The 21,961-nt window shown below is 40.5% G+C and overlaps 1 protein-coding gene across 1 annotated transcript in view; it reads right to left on the reverse strand.

The window, feature by feature from the left end:
* LOC149455903 (complement factor H-like) overlaps positions 1 to 21,961 on the reverse strand; it is a 746,405-nt gene that overhangs the window by 479,202 nt on the left and 245,242 nt on the right. The window contains exon 6 of the mRNA XM_089685749.1: positions 14,377 to 14,565. Coding sequence (XP_089541875.1) covers positions 14,377 to 14,565 — 189 coding nt within the window. The remainder of the gene's footprint in view (positions 1 to 14,376; positions 14,566 to 21,961) is intronic.

Here is a 21,961-nt window from a genome sequence, read left to right on the forward strand (position 1 = left end):
CGGAGGGACAGAGATAGAGGGGCAGGAAGAACCTGGAACATGTTTTGTGGGGAAAGCAGAAGTCCAACTCTGCCCCCTTTTCGTTCGCTGGGTCTGGGCGAGTGAGTCCAGAGGAGGCCGCCATGAGAGAGTGCAGCTGAGGAGACAGAGTCAGAATCCTGGAGCCAGGTTTCAGTAATAGTAAGAAGCTTGAGGGAGTGGGAGAGGAAGAGGTCATTGATAGTAGAGAGTTTGTTAGAGGCTGAGCGGGCATTCCAGAGGGCACATAGGAGGGAGGGGTTGGTGCGTGGAAACAGGGGAATTGAGAGAGTGAGGGTTGCGGCTGCGGCCAGAGAGGGGAGGCTGCTGCTGCTGTAGGTTGGAGTTTTATAGTGGAGGGCTAGGGTTTGGGGCAATGTCTCCAGAAGTTAGTAGTAATAGGAGGGAGGTGAGGTGGGAGCGAGATTTATATGAGGGCAGATGCCGCAGTGCTTTTGTAGTGGTGACATTATGTGGACCAAGAGAGAGCAGGAGATAAGTGCAGTCATATTGAGAGGGCAAAAGTGAGGGTGATATGTACAGGTTGTGTGGTGGGGAGGAGGGGTAAACAAGAGAGAGTTTGAGAAGAAAGAGTATTATAGCAACAAAGAGAGTTAGCAAGAGCATGCTGGAGAGAGGAGAGATAACAAAGGAAGGCAGACGGTAAGAGGGAAGAGCACATGCAATCTACTTGAGGTAGTGCACTAATGTTTGTACTTGCCTTAGTTAAAGTGCCGTGTTGAAAGTGCCATATACTTAGCGCCGTAATGCGTACTTTGCACAAGGAATGCCAGCCGTCCCATGGACTGTACTGAATTTATACTTGGATGGACAGGGGGGGAGGTTAGGCAATTGTTCAATTAAGATCTAATAAAGGACACATGGTGGATGTGTTCTGCCCTTAACAAATTGCAAGCAGGATGGACACAAGATAAGGCAAGGTGTTTGATCTCTATGAGGCTAAGGTCACTTCATACAGGCAAGTATACACAATAGTTACAAAGAAAACAGAAAAAAAATTAACAAAGCAGATCATTTCAGGCATACAAAGTAGCTTAGCAATTGAGAGAGCAGTGGAAGCAGTGGTTAACAAGGGCAACAGGAGGCAGTTGTCAGTTGCAGGAAGAGCAAGAAGTTTCAGAGAGCGATGGAAGCAGTGGTTACCAAGGGCAACAGGAGGCAGTTGTCAGTTGCAGGAAGAGCAACTGATTTATATGTATAAAATTGCATTTTTTCATGTAATGTTGTTAAAGGGGTTTGTTTGTACTTATTTACATTTAATTTTTTTGGAAATAGTAATAAAGGTTATTATTGTACCTACTCATTTTCTGGGAAGAAGTGGATATCTGCGTGCCCCTTATTATAAAGTCCCCCATATGCCCACACATTTTTGCGGGAATTTGCCCAGTTCACTTGTCACTCTTTTTTTTCCTCTGCATTTTTGAAATGTTATTTAAAATCAGCAACGTACAGTTCCAATGTAAACTTTTGTAAGAAATATGCTAATACCTTATGCTCCTACTTAGGTTTGGGAACATAAAATAAAAAATTTGCTTAGGTTATTGTCATCCTTGAGACTACTAACTGCTAACTAAAGTGTAAATGTTGCTAATAATGTTTCTCTTGAACTGCTTGGTTTGAGTCCATCAGAGACTGTCCAGAAGTGTAAAATATAATGGTCTAATTTATAAAACAGTGGTGTGTTTTACAATGTGCATTACACTTCACTTGCTTCAAGACCCCAAATCAAGTGAAGCCCTATTCAAATAAATGAATTTAAAAATAAAATGGGGGGGGTGTTAAGGTCATGTGACCAGCTTCCCCTTCCAGCATGTAGTGCTCCCTGCAGTTGTAAGCCGTGTACCGGGGTGGGCTCCCCAGGATACAGTGAAGTCACGAACGAGGAAAGCAACCCCAACATCAGCCTTTGCCGCAACAGAATTTTACTTAGATGTGGCAAATAAACACAACCACAAATGCTGAGAACATACAATAAATTTACATAAACCCAGCCCAAAGGCTGAGACCCTTGTGCTGCACAGCACGGTGCCTCCTGATGGATGAAGGTAGGAGGTGTAGTAATTTACCTACTGGCGGGCACAACTAAGCTGCCACACTGTACCCGTTATTATCCTAAAACAGCAGGAATCAGTGTATGGGTGTATGATATGGGCTAGCCTGCGGTGCAGCACAACAGCTTACAATCGTACACAAAGCTACAGTATTCCCCCTCCCATAACTGGTCCTGTAGCACGTGCCTGAGTATTCCTTCTGAGCAAATGTCAGTCTGACCAGTTGTGGGATGTTATCAGCTCTCCAATGTGAAATGTCACTTTAAGTTATGGAGTCCTTCCAATGATCAGTAATAACACTTGTGGCCTGACACAAACAGAGACCCTAACTAACTAACTATAGGCCTGAACTCAGTCTCTAGGCGCCAAAACTGAAATGAGGTGCGTGCACGATCTTACTGACCCGGGTCTGCTTTTCATCCGCTGGTGACTCTGAACAGAACAAATGTCTCTCCAACAAGCATACGGTATCGCAGTGTAGGTTGCTTTGTTCCTCTGCTCTCATCAGCATTCCTGCCAGCAATCTTCCTTTCTCTGAACAGGATCAGGGTCTTGGACACGATCAGCTTCACTTAGCTACAGCTCTGGTTACTGAGGGATGTTGTAAGGGACCACCTGGCGGCACCTCTAGCAACCCACTGGTCAGGTTTCCCCAGAGCGCAGAGTCTAAGTCCTGAATCACTTGTTCACCAGGGCCCCTGATGGTGGGGATGGACTTGGAGTGTACCGAGACCAGGTCGCGACTACCGGGTACACCCACCATTGGTAGAGGAGTCCGCCAGAGGCTCCCACAGGGGGAGAGCCTGATGTGAGGAGGCCGGGAGATCCCGGTGGGATGGACGGGTGGATGGATGTATGAGCAAGTGCACAGTCAGACAAGCCGGGTCGGTAGCCGGGGGGTCGGTGTGGTACAAAGCAGCAGGCAGAGAATGGTCAGGTCACACACCAGGTCAGTAACAAGAGGTCAGAACTATAAAGGGGCATTCAGGAGTGAGGTCACGCAAGCCAGGGGTCAGGACAGGAGAAATCAGCAAAGTCAGGCAATCCAGATCAGAAATACTCACTAACAGATTCAGGAACACAGGTAACAGGAAAAGACAATTCGGCAACCAGTGACCGCACAGGGGGGATTTAAATACCGTGCCCTGCGCTGTCATTGGTGCCCGGCGTGCACCCGCGAATGCCAGTGCGCATGCGCAGACTCCGTCACCGCGGCTGGCCGGGACCTAGTGCCCGCATCCCTGCATGAGACGGCGCACTGCGCCTGCGCCGGGACCAGCGTCGCGGCGAACCCTGACAGATGTTCTCACACCTGGATGCCTGTCAGGGATTGCAGGGCTCGCCGCGGTGCATGGGTCTGCGCATGCTCAGATAGCCTAGGCGTGCCAATGTGCAGGCACTAGGACCTGGGCGTCCACGGCGGCAACCAATGACGGCGCAGGGCGTGCTATGTAAACCAGCCATGCTATGATCAGTTTGCCATAAGGTCTAGTTTCCTGTGCATCTGTTCCTGTGAGAAGTTCCTTAGTTGCTGACCCTGCCTGATCCTGATTCCTGTTGACCGTCTCCTGCTCTGATCCCCGGCTCGTCCCTGACTACTGTTCTGCCTACTCCTATGCTGTTTGACCTCCTGTTGCTGAACCTTGGCTTGTGACCCGTTTACTCTTTGCCTGCCACTCTGTACCGATCTGCCTCCACCGTTACCAACCCGGCTTGTCTGACCACGCAATACTCCACATTGCCATCCATCCATCCCGCACGGATCCAGTTACTACTGTCCGGACCTGCCAGCCCCTTCACATCAGGCTCTCCCCTGGCACATACCCTTGGCGGACCCCTCTACCACAGTTGGGTGCACTCAGGGGCCGCGACTTGGTCTCAGTCTTGCGTCAAGTCCATCCCCACCATCAGGGGCTCTGGTGAAAAGGCAGACTGGGGCTTAGACTCCGCGCCCTGGGGAATCCCGTTCTGTGGGTCACTAGAGATCCCGCCGGGCGGTGCCTGACACTGCCATCAGATTCTCTGCTCATACGACTCCTGCATTCACCCTCCACCAAACATGGCTGTTGTCTCTCCTCCTGTTCTCTTAACCCTCTGTGTGTAAATCCCACCTCTTCATGAATATAGAAATATCAATGCAGTCTGAGGCTGTGTTAGGTAAACAGTGGCATCTTGTGGCTAAACCGAAGAATGTCAGTCCCAAACATTTAATTTACTCCACACAATAATTTACTGCACACAAACAGTATTCAAACAATGAGAGCTGTTTCCCTTATCTCATACAGTCTTATGCAGAGACACTCGTGAATACCTCAGGATTCACACTGTGGTCTGCATTTTATGAATGAATAAATGTCAATCCAGCGAGAAATTCAGCATCATTATTAAGTAGTGGTGCATGTGATGATAATGAGGTTTAAATTGTGTGGCGGGAATAGAGGTGTCTTACTGTGCACAGTGCCAACCTATTTTCTGCAAAATATACAATCAATAACAATCACAGTCAATAACAAAAATGATCAGATTTAAATCTCCTTTCTGTGCTAAGCATTCACGAAAGGTAGTAAATTTGACAAAAACTGAACAACCAGCTCAAAGCAGACCTATAGGATAGCAATACACGTAAATTATGGTATCCAGAAATATGCTAATGTATATAGCTTGTTCATCTGACACCTACCGTAAAGTGTCAGTACTTATTTGTAAAACATTCATCCAAAGCATTGATTTTGTATGTGCTTCAGTGGGGGTGAAGATGCTTCCATACCCCTACCCATCTCTTCCCAATTGCAAGCTGTCACAGTTCATGTCCAATGTGCACAGCACCCAATCCCAACCTGCTCCCTGCCTAATTCTGCTCCGCACACAGTAACCCAATGCACTATGACTCATGACTCTCTCGCTTGCCACAATGAATGCCAGAAGTAGTTTCCCAATGCATTTACAGAGCTTGTGGTACAGTCAGGGAAGTGCTGTATAACCTAGCCCATTCACCCTTTACATTCAGGTAGTGCCAGGGCTGGATGCAAGATTAGACATCTACTTTTATGAAAATGATTAAGATTAAGGTGAGGAAGATTTTGAAGCTCATATTCATTTTGAAGGATAAATGGTCATATGTTGCATTCAATATTATACATTTAGACACATTAACACAAAGCAGATCAGTTTTAAAAAAATGCAGCAGTGTCATAATATCCGAATTATCCAAGCATAAACATGTCAAAAACAGTCTGTTGAATACACACTCTGAGTCTGGATATTTTTGTAGCTACCAAAGCCAAAATGTATACATAATCCATAATTCTTGCCATTCCATGTCAGATTCATACAATTTGGTTACACTAATTTATATAAAACAAGAATCAAATAGACACCAAACATGTCTATATTACAAGACTCAGTAAGTTAATAAAACACATTAGAACCCCCAAGAAGAATATACGTAAAATAAATATCATATTTTGTCTCTATCAAATCTGCCAGAATCTTCATCAAATGGAAATGTAGATATATTTGTAGTAACTGAAATTAAGGGAGTATCCACTGTAGCATAGTAAAATGGTTCCAGCACCCTTTTAGCACATCCCTCAGACCCTTGGATTGGTTGTCTTATTTTTTTAAAACCCTTTTCAAGAACCAGAAAAGATGGCTAAATCTATGCACAAGTGAATTGAACTCTGTACAGGGCCAAGGACCAGGCAAATTTGGCATTTCACAACTTACTGGGGGCAGTTAGAATCAAAATGGCTTTGGCCATCACAGCATAGGAAAAGTCCCTGCATTTTGCTTCTGGTTTTCCCTTTAAGACATAAATGGGTGGCATCAATCTGCGTAGGTTCCTCTTGAGACAGGACAGAGAGCCCCAGAACATCCTGCACTAAGGGCACTGAAACGGCATCAGGGGACAAAGATGCAACCCTCTCAGAACATCTTTCCACTATACGTCTTTCCTTGGGTTCAGGCTAGTTCACCAAGGAGTAATTAATGGAATCCACTAACCCAAGTCTAAACTTGCTCTTCAAATCAGGGTTATTCCACACAATATTGTGTACTGAATGGTGTTATTCATTGCTCTTATGTTCATCTCCCTTGCCGTGGGGATCTAAGGTTGGGCTCCACTGCATGCGTGTGGTCAAGGTCATCAAAGATGGGATCAATGGCCAAAAATTGCATCAATAGAGGAAAGAGCTTGATCATCCACAGACAAACTGAAGGTCCAGGACTTTGGATCACCATGTACTAAAGAAACAATAATAATGCAAACTAGCTGGGTCTCAGAACTGCAAGAGTGACGCTTCAACTGAAAATATAGTTACAGCTATGAACAATAACAGATGATGGACCCCTGAAAACTGGTGTAATCCATCCATTGCACACCACCTGCCAGGAATCTCTTGGCAGCTGGCAGACATATCATTCTCATTTTCATGCACAAGTGCATAGAGTGCATAGATGTGCACATGATCTAAACATGCAAGAATATTCACAATGGCACATGTGCTCATCCATGTTAATAAATAGAGATGAGCGAATCGAACCAGGTGAAGTGGAATTCGTTTTGAATTTCAGGAAAAATTCGATCAGCCGGCAAAAGTGTCCCTGCAGAGAGCTCCGCTATTTCTGACAGTTCTCTGACAGTTCCTTCACATGTACAGCGGTTGAAACATTGTATCTATTTGTTTCCATTTAGGATACAGATGTTTTTATTCGGAAACAGATACAATGTTTCAACCGCTGTAAATGTGAAGGAACTGTCAGAGAACTGTCAGAAATAGCGGAGCTCTCTGCAGATACACTTTTTGCTGTACTGGAATACTTCTTCTTTTCATTCTTCTCATTCTTCTTTTCATTCTTCTTTTCATTCTTCTTCTCATTCTTCTTTTCATTCTTCTTCTTCTTTTCATTCTTCTTTTCATTCTTCTCATTCTTCTTTTCTTCTTCATGAAAAGAAGAATGAGAAGAAGAATGAAAAGAAAAATGAAAAGAAGAATGAAAAGAAGAATGAGAAGAAGAATGAAAAGAAGAATGAGAAGAAGAATGAAAAGAAGAATGAGAAGAAGAATGAAAAGAAGAATGAGAAGAAGAATGAGAAGAATGAAAAGAAGAATGAGAAGAATGAAAAGAAGAATGAAAAGAAGAAGAAGAAGAATGAAAAGAAGAAGAATGAAAAGAAGAATGAGAAGAAGAATGAAAAGAAGAATGAGAAGAATGAAAAGAAGAATGAAAAGAAGAAGAAGAATGAAAAGAAGAATGAGAAGAAGAATGAAAAGAAGAATGAGAAGAATGAAAAGAAGAATGAGAAGAATGAAAAGAAGAAGAAGAAGAATGAAAAAAAGAAGAAGAATGAAAAGAAGAATGAAAAGAAGAAGAAGAAGAATCTTTTCATTCTTCTCATTCTTCTTTTCATTCTTCTTCTTCTTCTTTTCATTCTTCTTCTTCTTTTCATTCTTCTTTTCATTCTTCTTCTTCTTCTTTTCATTCTTCTTCTTCTTTTCATTCTTCTTTTCATTCTTCTTCTTCTTCTTTTCATTCTTCTCATTCTTCTTTTCATTCTTCTTCTTCTTATTTTCATTCCTCTTCTTCTTCTTTTCATTCTTCTTCTTCTTTTCATTCTTCTTTTCATTCTTCTTCTTTTCATTCTTCTTCTTCTTCTTTTCATTCTTCTTTTCATTCTTCTTCTTCTTTTCATTCTTCTTCTTCTTCTTTTCATTCTTCTTTTCATTCTTCTTCTTCTTCTTTTCATTCTTCTTTTCATTCTTCTCATTCTTCTTTTCATTCTTCTTTTCATTCTTCTTCTCATTCTTCTTTTCATTCTTCTTCTTTTCATTCTTCTCATTCTTCTTTTCTTCTTCATGAAAAGAAGAATGAGAAGAAGAATGAAAAGAAGAATGAAAAGAAGAAGAAGAATGAAAAGAAGAATGAGAAGAAGAATGAAAAGAAGAATGAAAAGAAGAATGAGAAGAATGAAAAGAAGAATGAAAAGAAGAAGAAGAATGAGAAGAAGAATGAAAAGAAGAATGAGAAGAAGAATGAGAAGAATGAAAAGAAGAATGAGAAGAACGAAAAGAAGAATGAAAAGAAGAAGAATGAAAAGAAGAAGAAGAATGAAAAGAAGAATGAAAAGAAGAAGAAGAAGAAGAATCTTTTCATTCTTCTCATTCTTTTCATTCTTCTTTTCATTCTTCTTCTTCTTTTCATTCTGCTTCTTCTTCTTTTCATTCTTCTTTTCATTCTTCTTCTTCTTCTTTTCATTCTTCTTCTTCTTCTTTTCATTCTTCTTTTCATTCTTCTTCTTCTTTTCATTCTTCTTTTCATTCTTCTCATTCTTCTTTTCATTCTTCTCATTCTTCTTTTCATTCTTCTTTTCATTCTTCTTCTCATTCTTCTTTTCATTCTTCTTCTTCTTCTTTTCATTCTTCTTTTCATTCTTCTCATTCTTCTTTTCTTCTTCATGAAAAGAAGAATGAGAAGAAGAATGAAAAGAAGAATGAAAAGAAGAAGAAGAATGAAAAGAAGAATGAGAAGAAGAATGAAAAGAAGAATGAAAAGAAGAATGAGAAGAATGAAAAGAAGAATGAAAAGAAGAAGAAGAATGAAAAGAAGAATGAAAAGAAGAATGAGAAGAAGAATGAAAAGAAGAATGAGAAGAAGAATGAGAAGAATGAAAAGAAGAATGAAAAGAAGAAGAAGAATGAAAAGAAGAATGAAAAGAAGAAGAAGAATCTTTTCATTCTTCTCATTCTTCTTTTCATTCTTCTTCTTTTCATTCTTCTTCTTCTTTTCATTCTTCTTCTTCTTTTCTTCTTCTTCTTTTCATTCTTCTTCTTCTTCTTTTCATTCTTCTTCTTCTTCTGAGGATGAGGATGAGGATGAAGAAGAAGAAGAAGTAGGATGAAAATAAGAAGAATTCCAAGCCGGCAAAAAGTGTATCTGCAGAGCTCCTCTATTTCTGACAGTTCTCTGACATTCACATTTACAGCGGTTGAAACATTGTATCTATTTGTTTCCATAAATGGAAACAAATAGATACAATGTTTCAACCGCTGTAAATGTGAATGTCAGAGAACTGTCAGAAATAGCGGAGCTCTGCAGATACACTTAACGGAGCTCTGCAGATACACTTTTTGCCGGCTTGGAATTCTTCTTATTTTCATCCTACTTCTTCTTCTTCTTCATCCTCATCCTCAGAAGAAGAAGAAGAGGATGAGGATGAAGAAGAAGAAGTAGGATGAAAATAAGAAGAATTCCAAGCCGGGAAAAAGTGTATCTGCAGAGCTCCGCTAAGTGTATATGCAGAGCTCCGCTATTTCTGACAGTTCTCTGACATTCACATTTACAGCGGTTGAAACATTGTATCTATTTGTTTCCATTTATGGAAACAAATAGATACAATGTTTCAACCGCTGTAAATGTGAATGTCAGAGAACTGTCAGAAATAGAGGAGCTCTGCAGATACACTTTTTGCCAGCTTGGAATTCTTCTTATTTTCATCCTACTTCTTCTTCATCCTCATCCTCATCCTCTTCTTCTTCTGAGGATGAGGATGAGGATGAAGAAGAAGAAGAAGAAGTAGGATGAAAATAAGAAGAATTCCAAGCCGGCAAAAAGTGTATCTGCAGAGCTCCGCTAAGAAATAGCGGAGCTCTGCAGATACACTTTTTGCCGGCTTGGAATTCTCCTTCTTCTCATCCTTCTTCTTCTTCTCATCCTTCTTCTTCTTCTCATCCTTCTCCTTCTTCTCATCCTTCTTCTTCTTCTCATCCTTCTTCTTCTTCTCATCCTTCTCCTTCTTCTCATCCTTCTTCTTCTTCTCATCCTTCTGCTTCTTCTCATCCTTCTTCTTCTTCTCATCCTTCTCCTTCTTCTCATCCTTCTTCTTCTTCTCATCCTTCTTCTTCTTCTCATCCTTCTTCTTCTTCTCATCCTTCTTCTTCTTCTCATCCTTCTTCTCATCCTTCTTCTTCTTCTCATCCTTCTTCTCATCCTTCTTCTTCTTCTCATCCTTCTTCTTCTCATCCTTCTCCTTCTTCTCATCCTTCTTCTCATCCTTCTCCTTCTTCTCATCCTTCTCCTTCTTCTCATCCTTCTCCTTCTTATCATCCTTCTTCTTCTTCTCATCCTTCTTCTTCTTCTCATCCTTCTTCTTCTTCTCATCCTTCTCCTTCTTCTCATCCTTCTTCTTCTCATCCTTCTTCTTCTCATCCTTCTCCTTCTTCTCATCCTTCTTCTCATCCTTCTCCTTCTTCTCATCCTCTTCTCATCCTTCTCCTTCTTCTCATCCTTCTCCTTCTTCTCATCCTTCTCCTTCTCCTTCTTCTCATCCTTCTCCTTCTTCTCATCCTTCTCCTTCTCCTTCTTCACATCCTTCTCCTTCTCCTTCTTCTCATCCTTCTCCTTCTTCTCATCCTTCTCCTTCTTCTCATCCTTCTCCTTCTCCTTCTCCTTCTCCTCATCCTTCTTCTCATCCTTCTCCTTCTCCTTCTTCTCATCCTTCTCCTTCTCCTTCCTCATCTCCAAGGGCATTTAAATTAAAGGTACAGTGTTCTGCAGTAATATAAAGGCTCTCTGAAGCCTAGAAACCCTTTTTATAAGTTAAATTCGCAGCGAATAAATTCGCATCGAATCGAATTTCTTCCTCAAATTCGGCGAATCAGCCGAATCGAATTTTTGAATAATTCGCTCATCTCTATTAATAAATTTGGCCTGGACTTTTGACTACATTTCTTCTTTCCAATTCTGTACTTCACCACCAGCATGCTTCCAACTCTTGCCTGTCTCTCATCTGGAGTCTGTTCATGATTTGGTGCCTCTCCACCAAGTTGTTGCCAATTGTGTGACCAAAATAATGCTTTTACTCATCCAACATCAGTATTTTTCAGTTCAAGTGTGCCGGTCTACCTTCCTTGTACCTGCACCCTTCCGCTGCCCTAGCAGTCCATGTCTCCCCTTCCAGGGGTGTTGGGCGGGATAGGATGCAGGATGCAGTGTGATGGGATGGTCATCTTGTCCTCCATGTTCCCTCCTGATTGTGCACCATGCAAGGGTCACATGAGAGACCTACCCTGGTGTGTTCTTCTGGGCTATGCCAGGCACATTAGATAGGGATAACTGAACAGATGACTTACTTGAGCAAACTCTTTTGATGTATTAAACTTCACCGTGGTTATTTGTGAATTTAGGAGGGACACACTGAGCCCTTTTTTGGTGGCACATGTAGCACAATTGTGTCACTTTTTATTATTTTGTGCCACACTTGATGTTCTTGTATTAGCACAAGTAGTCCCAATTTAGGGATTGGAGCATGGCATTTATATTTATACATTTATTTTTTTCATGGTCACCTATCACGCTTTTGAGACACATTTATGTGAAAAGACTTTGTGTGGTCCTAAATGTTTGTCTTTAGACAGGTTTTTATCCTGACCGTTTTACCGTCCATCTTTACAGGCATCATTCACGCCAGTTGTCCATTTTTCACTGCACAGTTGCAGGCATATCTTATGCCATATGTCTACCACTTTGTCAATTTATGCTTTATGTCACTTTTGGCCTTGTTTAAGGGACGCATGTGTATAATTTCACCATTTTCTTCAGTTTTTGATTTGCAATTTTCCTTTATATGTGTGTATTTTCTTGCACATTATCACATGAGATTGTTCATAATATAGGTTTAAACATCTCACACAGCGGAGTTTTGTAAGAGATTTATTTGTTAAATTCTGTTATTTGAGTTTATTTAGTATATAGGTATTTTGTGGGGGAGCGCAGCACCATTTTTTCCCGATAATAAAACAGTACCTGTGGTCTTCAGGAGTATCAGGTATGGACTTTTTTGACTTTTGCATAGCATGAGAGCAGCTAATAATGAAATCCAGAGGCAAGTTGTAGTCAGGGCATAAAACAAACAATAAATGTAATCCAGAGACAGGCAGAGGTCAGGCCATGCAGCAGACAATAGGCATAAACCAAGGACAGATAGAGGTCAGGGAAGGCAGCAGACTAGAGAATAATCTAGGAACAAATGTCAAGGCATGCTAACTAGGGTCAGAATCCTTGTTCAAAGTGGTAAGTATAGAACCATTGGTGTACGGAGTACCTCCAGAAATGTAATCTCCTGCTTGTGTGATTGGCTCACAGATTTTCCAAGAAATCTGCACTAAGATACAAATCATATTTTAGGCACCCTCCGCAATAGGAATTTCAGTTTTGGCGAGATACTCCCCAAAGATTAAATACTTATAAAGGGATGCAGACACTGCAGATTTTCTCATAAGAATACTGAAATTACACCCTTCCATTCAGACTCAATCTGCACAGCACATGATGAAATAATCAGCTATTGCTTCAGATTAGAAAAAGATAGGACTCTGATAAAAACTGTGTTAAAAGCCCTATCACTGCAACCACCATATATCACACAGATTTTTATTTTTGTCAACAAAAGTGCAATTACACTATAAGTAATTACAGATGCAACATTTCCCAATTAACTTGGATCCCTTCATGGGGTTTTATAAAGCCTGAAAAAAGGTATCCAAGTTATCCTGAAAGCTTGCATCTTGAATACGTTAGTGAATAAAGGGTATAACTTTTTCTACATGAATCAATAGCCAACATGGTACAATACTCTGCTACAGTTTGGATCTGAAGTTAGAGGAAAGGAAATCTAAGACCTCAGCATATACTGTATGTCCTATTTATACCATCAGCATTGTGATAGCAATACAAACAATAGGTATTTTTTACTTTTACTTGAGAATTTTCCTTTTATGTTGTGAGTTCTGCATTTCTGGATTCCCAGCATTCATTGCAACTTCTCCTCAGTTTTGAAGGACCACGTATCCCATGGTACCTTGCTGCCTGTAAGCAGTGTTTCCTTTACTGACTCTGCCTCCTGAAACACCACTTCTCAGTGTCTCTGTAGTTCAGAAGGTAGGCCCTGTGAGTTCTGTGACCAGCAGTGCCTATCAACAGGGCACAATGATTAAATGTGTGGGGATCTTTACAAAGTAAGTTTATAAGCTTCAAGATTGTCCAGATTAACAGAGATTTGTTAGAAATAATTGAAATAAAATATGATTTTACATTTTGACCATAGATACTCTTTCAGAAACCTGGCTTATTGAAACAGGAACAATCCTAAAAACTTAGATGCCAAGTTAACTGGAAGCTTATGAACTGTCTGAATGATAAAAATGGAACATCAGTCATCCTTCAAAGGATCAGGACTCCTGTGTGGACCAAGGTTTATTATTATTAAAATACATAGTGTTTTGTGATATAATTATTTACATTGTTGTTGTCAGCATTTTTCAGTATTGAGAAAAAATTGTCTTTTGTACTGTTTATTATTCTTTACAACAGGTGTTTATATAGTGCCAAAAATGTACACAGCACTCTACATGTATGTTGTACATTCACATTAGGCCTGCCCTCAATAAGATTACAATCTAAGGTCCCAATCCCACATTCATATATACACATACCAGGGACAATTTAGACAGGAGCCAATAAACCTACCACCATGTCTTTGGAATGTGGAAGGAAATCCGAGTACCTGGAGAAAACCCATACAGGCACAGGAAAACATGCAAATTCCAGGCAGGTAGTGCCGTGATTGGGATTCAAACTGATGACCCTGGTGTTGCCAGGTGGAAGTGCTAACCCCTTAAGCTGGCTATACCTGGATCAAAATTTAGCTGTTTCAATAGCGGCTGAACGAATTTCGATCCATGTATGGACAGGGCAGTTGTACAGAAGTTGATTTACCACTTAACTTCTGTACAACAACCCTGTTGGATTTTTACTGCTCAATCAGCATTGCTGGTTAGTGTATTCTGGTGTATTCTGATTGTGGGAAAATCTCCCCACTGTCAGAATACAATAGCTCAGCAGGAGTATTCCTCCATCCACATCAAATGTGTTAATAGGGGAATTCAATTGCTGGTTGAATTAAAAAAGAAAAAAAACAACAACTCATCTATGGGCTGCCAAAGCCAAGATATGTAGTGTTCATACCTCTGAACACTCTAATATTTTCTACACTCTCTTCAGATTAGTTCTAATTCCTTTTCCTGGTATAATATATTCAGATATTTTATAGTATGTATGTCTGAATTTGTAAATTAAGCATTCTATAAATTGTCTTCATTCCAAACTATAGGACAAAACACTGATCACATCTGGTGTGATAGTAATAGTTATTCTGAACTTTGAAAGATCAAATTTTCAATTCATAAGATGATAAATTATTACACAGTACACACATACACTCATTACTTACTGGAACATTTTTCTCCAGAAAATCCACCATCTGGAAGACATTCAATTTCTCCAGTTGTCCTTCCATCCAAAGTTGTATATCCTGCATAACAATTATATCTTAATTTATCTCCTTCTATATATATATGTGAACGTGTTCTGTGAAAAAGATGTGCATTTACTGAGTTTGAAGATGGAACGTTGCATTTTCCTATAAAAGAGAAAAACAGCACATCAATAGGATATTTTTACATATTACAGCACTTCAAGAGCATCTAGCATCTAAATAAAGCATATATATATATACACAGTATATATACAGTGAGGAACAGAAGTATTTGAACACCCTGCAATTTTGCAAGTTCTCCCACTTAGAAATCGTGGAGGGGTCTGAAATTCACATTGTAGGTGCATTCCCACTCTGAGAGACAGAATTTAAAAAAAATTCAGGAAATCACATTGTATGATTTTTAAAGAATTTATTTGTCTTGCACTGCTGAACATAAGTATTTGAACACCTGAGAAAATCAGTGTTAATATTTGGTACAGAAGCCTTTGTTTGCAATTACAGAGGTCAAATGTTTCCTGTAGTTCTTGACCAGGTTTGTGCACATTGCAACAGGGATTTTGGCCCACTCCTCCACACAGATCTCCTCTAGATCTGTCAGGTTTCGGGGCTGTCGCTGAGCAACATGGAGTTTCAGCTCCCTCCAAAGATGTTCTATTGGATTTAGGGCTGGAGACTGGCTAGGCCACTCCAGAACCTTGATATGCTTCTTAAGGAGCCACTCCTTGGTTATCCTGGCTGTGTGCTTTGGATCGTTGTCATGTTGGAAGACCCAGCCACGACCCATCTTCAATGCTCTGACTGAGGGAAGCAGGTTGTTGCTCAAAATCTCACAATAAATGGTCCCATTCATCCTCTCCTTAACACAGTGCAGTCGTCCTGTCCCCTTCGCAGAAAAGCACCCCCAAAGCATGATGTTACCACCCCCATGCTTCACAGTAGGGATGGTGTTCTTGGGATGCAACTCAGCCTTTTTCCTCCAAACACGACAAGTGAAGTTTAGACCAAAAAGTTCTACTTTGGTCTCATCTGACCACATGACTTTCTCCCATGCCTCCTTTGGATCATCCAGATGGTCATTGTTAAACTTCAGACGGGCCTGGACATGTGATGACTTGAGCAGGGGAACTTCCATGCAATGCATGATTTGAAACCATGATGGCGTAGTGTTCTACCGACAGTGATCTTTGAAACTGTGGTTCCAGCTCTCTTCATGTCATTGACCGGCTCCTCCCTTGTAGTTCTGGGCGGATTCCTCACCTTTCTTATCAGTGATACCCCACAAGGTGAGATCTTGCATGGAGCCCCAGTCCGAGGGAGACTGACAGTCGTCTTTAGCCTCTTCCATTTTCTAACAATTGCTCCAACAGTTGATCTATTTTCACCAAGCTGCTTGGCAATTGCCCCATAGCCCTTTCCAGCCTTGTGGAGGTCCACAATTTTGTCTCTGGTGTCTTTTGACAGCTCTTTGGTCTTGCCCATGGTAGTAGTTGGCGTCTTACTGACTGTGGGGTGGACAGGTGTCTTTAAAGAGCTGAGACAGGTGGTACTAAATTAGATTAATGAGTGGAGTAGAGGTGGACTTTTTAAAGGCAGAGTAACTGAGAGCCAGAATTCTTGTTTCTTAGGTGTTCAAATACTTATGTTCAGCAGTGCAAGACAAATAAATTCTTTAAAAATCATACAATGTGATTTCCTGAATTTTTTTGTTAAATTCTGTCTCTCAGAGTGGGAATGCACCTACAATGTGAATTTCAGACCCCTCCATGATTTCTAAGTGGGAGAACTTGCAAAATTGCAGGGTGTTCAAATACTTCTGTTCCTCACTGTTGGGGCTACACTGATCATCAGGGCTCACTGATCATCAGTGCCCTGATGATCAGTGTACATGTCCGCTCCGCGGAAAGCCAATTACCGGCTCTCCTCTTGAGCTGTCCGCGTGACAGCTCGAGGAGAGAAATGCCGATAACCGGCATTTCCCTATTTACATGTGATCAGCTGTGATTGGACACAGCTGATCACATGACCGAGCCGACATCTTTGGCTCTTTCCGTGATCGGTGATCCACTGTGTCCAAGGGACACAGCGCACAGAGCCAGAATTCTTGTTTCTTAGGTGTTCAAATACTTATGTTCAGCAGTGCAAGACAAATAAATTCTTTAAAAATCATACAATGTGATTTCCTGAATTTTTTTGTTAAATTCTGTCTCTCAGAGTGGGAATGCACCTACAATGTGAATTTCAGACCCCTCCATGATTTCTAAGTGGGAGAACTTGCAAAATTGCAGGGTGTTCAAATACTTCTGTTCCTCACTGTTGGGGCTACACTGATCATCAGGGCTCACTGATCATCAGTGCCCTGATGATCAGTGTACATGTCCGCTCCGCGGAAAGCCAATTACCGGCTCTCCTCTTGAGCTGTCCGCGTGACAGCTCGAGGAGAGAAATGCCGATAACCGGCATTTCCCTATTTACATGTGATCAGCTGTGATTGGACACAGCTGATCACATGACCGAGCCGACATCTTTGGCTCTTTCCGTGATCGGTGATCCACTGTGTCCAAGGGACACAGCGCACCGCCAATCGCCATGCTGCACGCTCCCTGAGCCGCGCATGCGCAGTGAGAATGGGAGGACATCATATGAGAACCACCTTGCGCCCGTCATATTACTATATGGTGGGCGGGAGGTGGTTAAATTGTTGGTGCCCGCTTAGCTGGTGCCTCTGTGACTGCAGCTTCGAATTTGCCATGATGCGAGGTACGGTATCAAAGGTTATGATGGCATATACAGTTTCTGGGAAAACGTAATCTGATGAAGCATGGTTGACATGGTCAACTGACCGAAAGAAACAAAAAGGACATTGCGTAGGATTATGACCCAGAAAAAGAAAACAATTGCTGCAAAAGTGACTGCAGGGCTCACTCTCAGTCCTGTAAGAGACACTTTTGCAGCAGTTGTTTTCCTATTCTGAGTCACAGTCCTGCTCCATGTCCTTTTGTCTCTTTCAGTCAGTTGACCATGTCGACCGCACTTATGCTTATCAGAGGACTTTTTTCTGGAAACTGTGTATGCCATCATAACCTTTGATACACAGAGGCACCAGCTAAGCATGCACCACAAATTTTCCCTCTTTGAGGCTCAGTAAGCTCTGACATGACTCCATATTACTAGCAGTGCATGCAGCGAATGATGAAAGTGAGGCTTCCTTCCTGTTAGCTAGGTGTCTCATCACACAGTGGAATCCATCTAGTGGCCAGAATGCAGTATTTTCTTGAATGAGGTATTTTTCTGATTATGAGGTCTTTCAGGAAAATATTGTATTATGGTTACCAGATGGAGTTGACAATCATAGGAAATAAACATTTTACACAAATTATGGGTATCTGTCCTGATGGCTGTGCAAATGCACAGAACATTTTTACAAATAGACATCATGGTGTCTACTTTTAAATAGTTTCACACAATTTTCAGTCACAATTCTTACCTTTTTCTAATCTGATTTTGTTGGAAAATACGTGAAACCTATGTGAAACTTGTGTAGATTTTGTGTGAAAACACTTTATGATAACCATCTAAATTCTATAGACCGATACATTAATATAGAATTGCAATAATCTAAATGTGATCCCAAAGGTACAGATGACATTATTGTTTGTAAACCAGAAGGAATATGTGAAAACATTAAAATGATCCATTCCAAAAAAATTATTATAAAAAACCTAACAAAGATGTTTAGTAAACCATAGACATTACTAAAGATGTATGAGAAAATGTATCACACTGCTTATGAAACATGTTAGATGTAATTACGTGTTCTTGCATGGCAAGACTACTTACTGTTATTAAGTGTTCTTGCAAGAACACTTAATGTTATCTCACATATTTATTCTTATTAAGTGTTCTTGTAAGAACACTTATTGTTATCTCACATATATATTCTTATTCCGTTTCTTATTCTTATTATAGCCAAATTTCCCACGCTAACTCCTCCCACAGGTTTTACACTACAAAGACAAGTAATATATCAAAACGTGCTGATTGTTCCCGATCGGATTGCTATTACTTTGTGGAACGTTTCGCCGAATGGTTCACAAAATATTGTGGTTTTTGTGGTGAAATTTTCCCATAGGAATGAATGGAGCAACTAGAGTGGCAGCAGAGAAAAGCTAGTGTGGAAGGAAAAATCGGAACATGATTTCTAAACTGCCATCACTCTGTCATTTTCAAGCCCACCTACACTTATCTTATATCAAAACGTTCAGCTAACCCTGCTGTCACTAAAAATGTCCATGGCTAAGCCATACTCCTGATAGTTTTCACAATATGACCTTTTGTTTGCAACTCACCCCTCCCATTGACTTTCATGGAAACTTCACTCACAGCCACCTGAAATTTGAAGGGACATTTTTAAACTGCGAATGTGCCTTCATTTTTAATATTGCAGAGACATACTATACATCAAAATGTAGCTCTGCTTCTTGTGATTCTCTTTGCTGTAGCATTTATACTTTTAAAACTACAAGTGTTTGAAGATGGCAATCGCCAGTGAAGTTGGCAAGTTGGAGCAGTGTGTTTAGAAAAGCCCTTCTCACCTTCCTGTGACTGAGTGAGTTGCTATAGCAACCAAACATGACTCACGAGGCAGCTGAGTCACCAAGTTGAAATGCATTTCTCACTCTATCAGGCTTGCCATGTGCACTGCTTACGTTTCATCAATCATTTGGTTAGGGTTGGATGCAAGAACACTTCACACAATTTCCCTAGAAATTGTAGATTTTCTAGTTTCACATATATATTCTTATATTATTATAGCCAAATTTACCACCCTAACTCCTCCCACAGTTTTTACACTACATAGACAGTAATATACCGAAACGTGCGGATTGTTCCCGATTGTTGTGCTATTACTTTGTGGAACGTTTCGCCAAATGGTTCACGAAATATCGGCCTTTTTGTGGTGAAATTGGTCCCATAGGAATGAATGGCAGAATGTTCAAAACTAGAGTGGTAGCTGACAAAAGCTAGAGTGTGAGCTGAAAAATCAGGACATGATTTCTAAACTGCCATCACTCCCTCATTTTCAAGTCCACCTACACAAATCTTATATCAAAACATTCAGCTATCCCTGCTGCCATTAAAAATGTCCACAGCTAAGCCATAGTCCTGATAGTTTTCACAATATGACCATTTGTTTGCAACTCATGCCGCCCATTGACATTCATTGAAACTCCTCTCTAGCCACCTCAAATTTGAAGGGAAATTTCTAAACTGCGACTGCCTTCATTTTTAATATTTCACAGACATACTATGCATCAAAATGTAGGTCTGGGTCTTGTGATTCTCACAATATAAGGCTCTTTGGTGTAGGATTTATAATTTTTAAACTACAACTGTTTGAAGATGTCAACCGCCAGTGAAGTGAGCAAGTTGGAGCAGTTTATTTTTAACCGCTCTTCTCCGCCCTTGCTGTAGAGTGAGTTGCCATAGGAACCCAGGTGTGTGAGCAGGCAGCAGAGTGACAAAAGCAAGAGTGTGAGCTGAAAAATAAAAGTTGAAATGCATTTCTCACTCTATCAAGCTTGCCATGTGAACTTTTTAAATTTGATCAATCAATTGGTTAGTGTAATGTTTACTATCTTTACTCACTCCAAACACTCCACACAGTTATTCTGCCCAGTCCAACCTTTTCACAGTTACTCCAGCCACTCCAACCACACAATAGTTACTCAAGCCACTCCACCCAGTTACTCTGCCCACTCCAGTTGTAGACTACTGGTGGAGGCAAGAACACTTCACACAATTTCCCCAGAAGTTGTAGCTTTTCTAGTTCTCTTCCTCATCTCCCTTCTCCATCTTAGGCCTTCAGCTACTGCCTCCTGATAATTAAATCTTATGATGGCTCTTTCAAGCCTCTCCACTTAAGCTCCCCTTCTCTGTCACAAGACTTTCACCATTTATTCCTGCTATTGTCTTTCTGACCTCTCACACGTCTATTTTCTTCTCCCAATTGCGCTACTGCCAGTGTTCCTTCAACTGTTGCCTTTTTGTTTCATCGCTCCAACTACTGCCAATGTCTATATTAACTACCTCAGCTCTACATCTCCTGCAATTGGGTTACCTGTCCAGCTTATTCTGCTTTCCTGTGGTTTCAATGTGAATGTTGCTGGGTGTGGGAGATTTTACTGCAGCTCAAAATTGTTTTGCTTATATTTTAGTAAGAACTGACAATTAGTTGTTTTTTGTGTTTTTAAAATTGTTCTTTTTATTACTATATTGTATATTTACAAATTTTACAATATTGTATATTTGAAAATTAAAACTTTTTTTTTTATATAATAAAGCCATCATAACCAAACTTATATTATAGCCACATGGGTGCTTTTTGCATGTGATGGAAAGGAGGTTTACCTCCACATAAAAAAAGGCTTCTTTACATTAATGTTGAATTGACTTCCTTAGGAGGAAGCCAACTTCATAGATTGTTTTGAATAAAACTGGATGTATTTCTGAACAAAATATCCCCCACTATTCATATTCATAATTAATAACACCATAGATTATTGATACAGGGAATTTCTAATTGCCTTAGGTCAGTTTTAAATTTTGGATTGGGACCTGATTTTAGGTCTTGAATGACTTTGGGATGGGTCTCTGCTTGACTTTGTGTCCAAGCATAAAACTATTGGATGATTGTGTTGTGATTGCACACTCTGATTGTCACCACAGACAAATAAGGAGGGCTGAGACAAGAGGGCAGAGGCAATTACCCAGACAATAATGTGAGGTAAAGAGACCTAAAACGTGTTGAAAATGTCTACTACTAAAATAAAAATACAAACATTTTACTTTTCTTGGCTTTATTAAAGCTTACAGAAATAGGGGGGAGCATCCTCAATGTGTTCTATGTTGGTAATTTCTCAGTAATTAACTATATAAGCATTTTTGCGCTGAGTGAACTCCTGGATGCTGCACACTGACAGTTGGAATACACAACCGTAAAGTAATACCTACAGTCAGGTCCATAAATATTGGGACATTGACACAATTCTAACATTTTTGGCTCTATATACCACCACAATGGATTTGAAATGAAATAAACAAGATGTGCTTTAAATGCAGACCATCAGCTTTAATTTGAGGGTATTTACATCCAAATCAGGTGAACGGTGTAGGAATTACAACAGTTTGCATATGTGCCTCCCACTTGTTAAGGGACCAAAAGTAATGGGACAATTGGCTTCTCAGCTGTTCCATGGCCAGGTGTGTGTTATTCCCTCATTATCCCAATTACAATGAGCAGATAAAAGGTCCAGAGTTCATTTCAAGTGTGCTACTTGCATTTGGAATCTGTTGCTGTCAACTCTCAAGATGAGATCCAAAGAGCTGTCACTATCAGTGAAGCCATCATTAGGCTGAAAAAACAAAACAAACCCATCAGAGAGATAGCAAAAATATTAGGCGTAGCCAAAACAACTGTTTGGAACATTCTTAAAAAGAAGGAACGCACTGGTGAGCTCAGCAACACCAAAGACCCGGA

This window comes from Staurois parvus, unplaced genomic scaffold (genome assembly GCF_062004578.1).
Source record: "Staurois parvus isolate SC_StPar_1 unplaced genomic scaffold, SC_StPar_1.0 ptg000384l, whole genome shotgun sequence".
NCBI lineage: Eukaryota > Metazoa > Chordata > Amphibia > Anura > Ranidae > Staurois > Staurois parvus.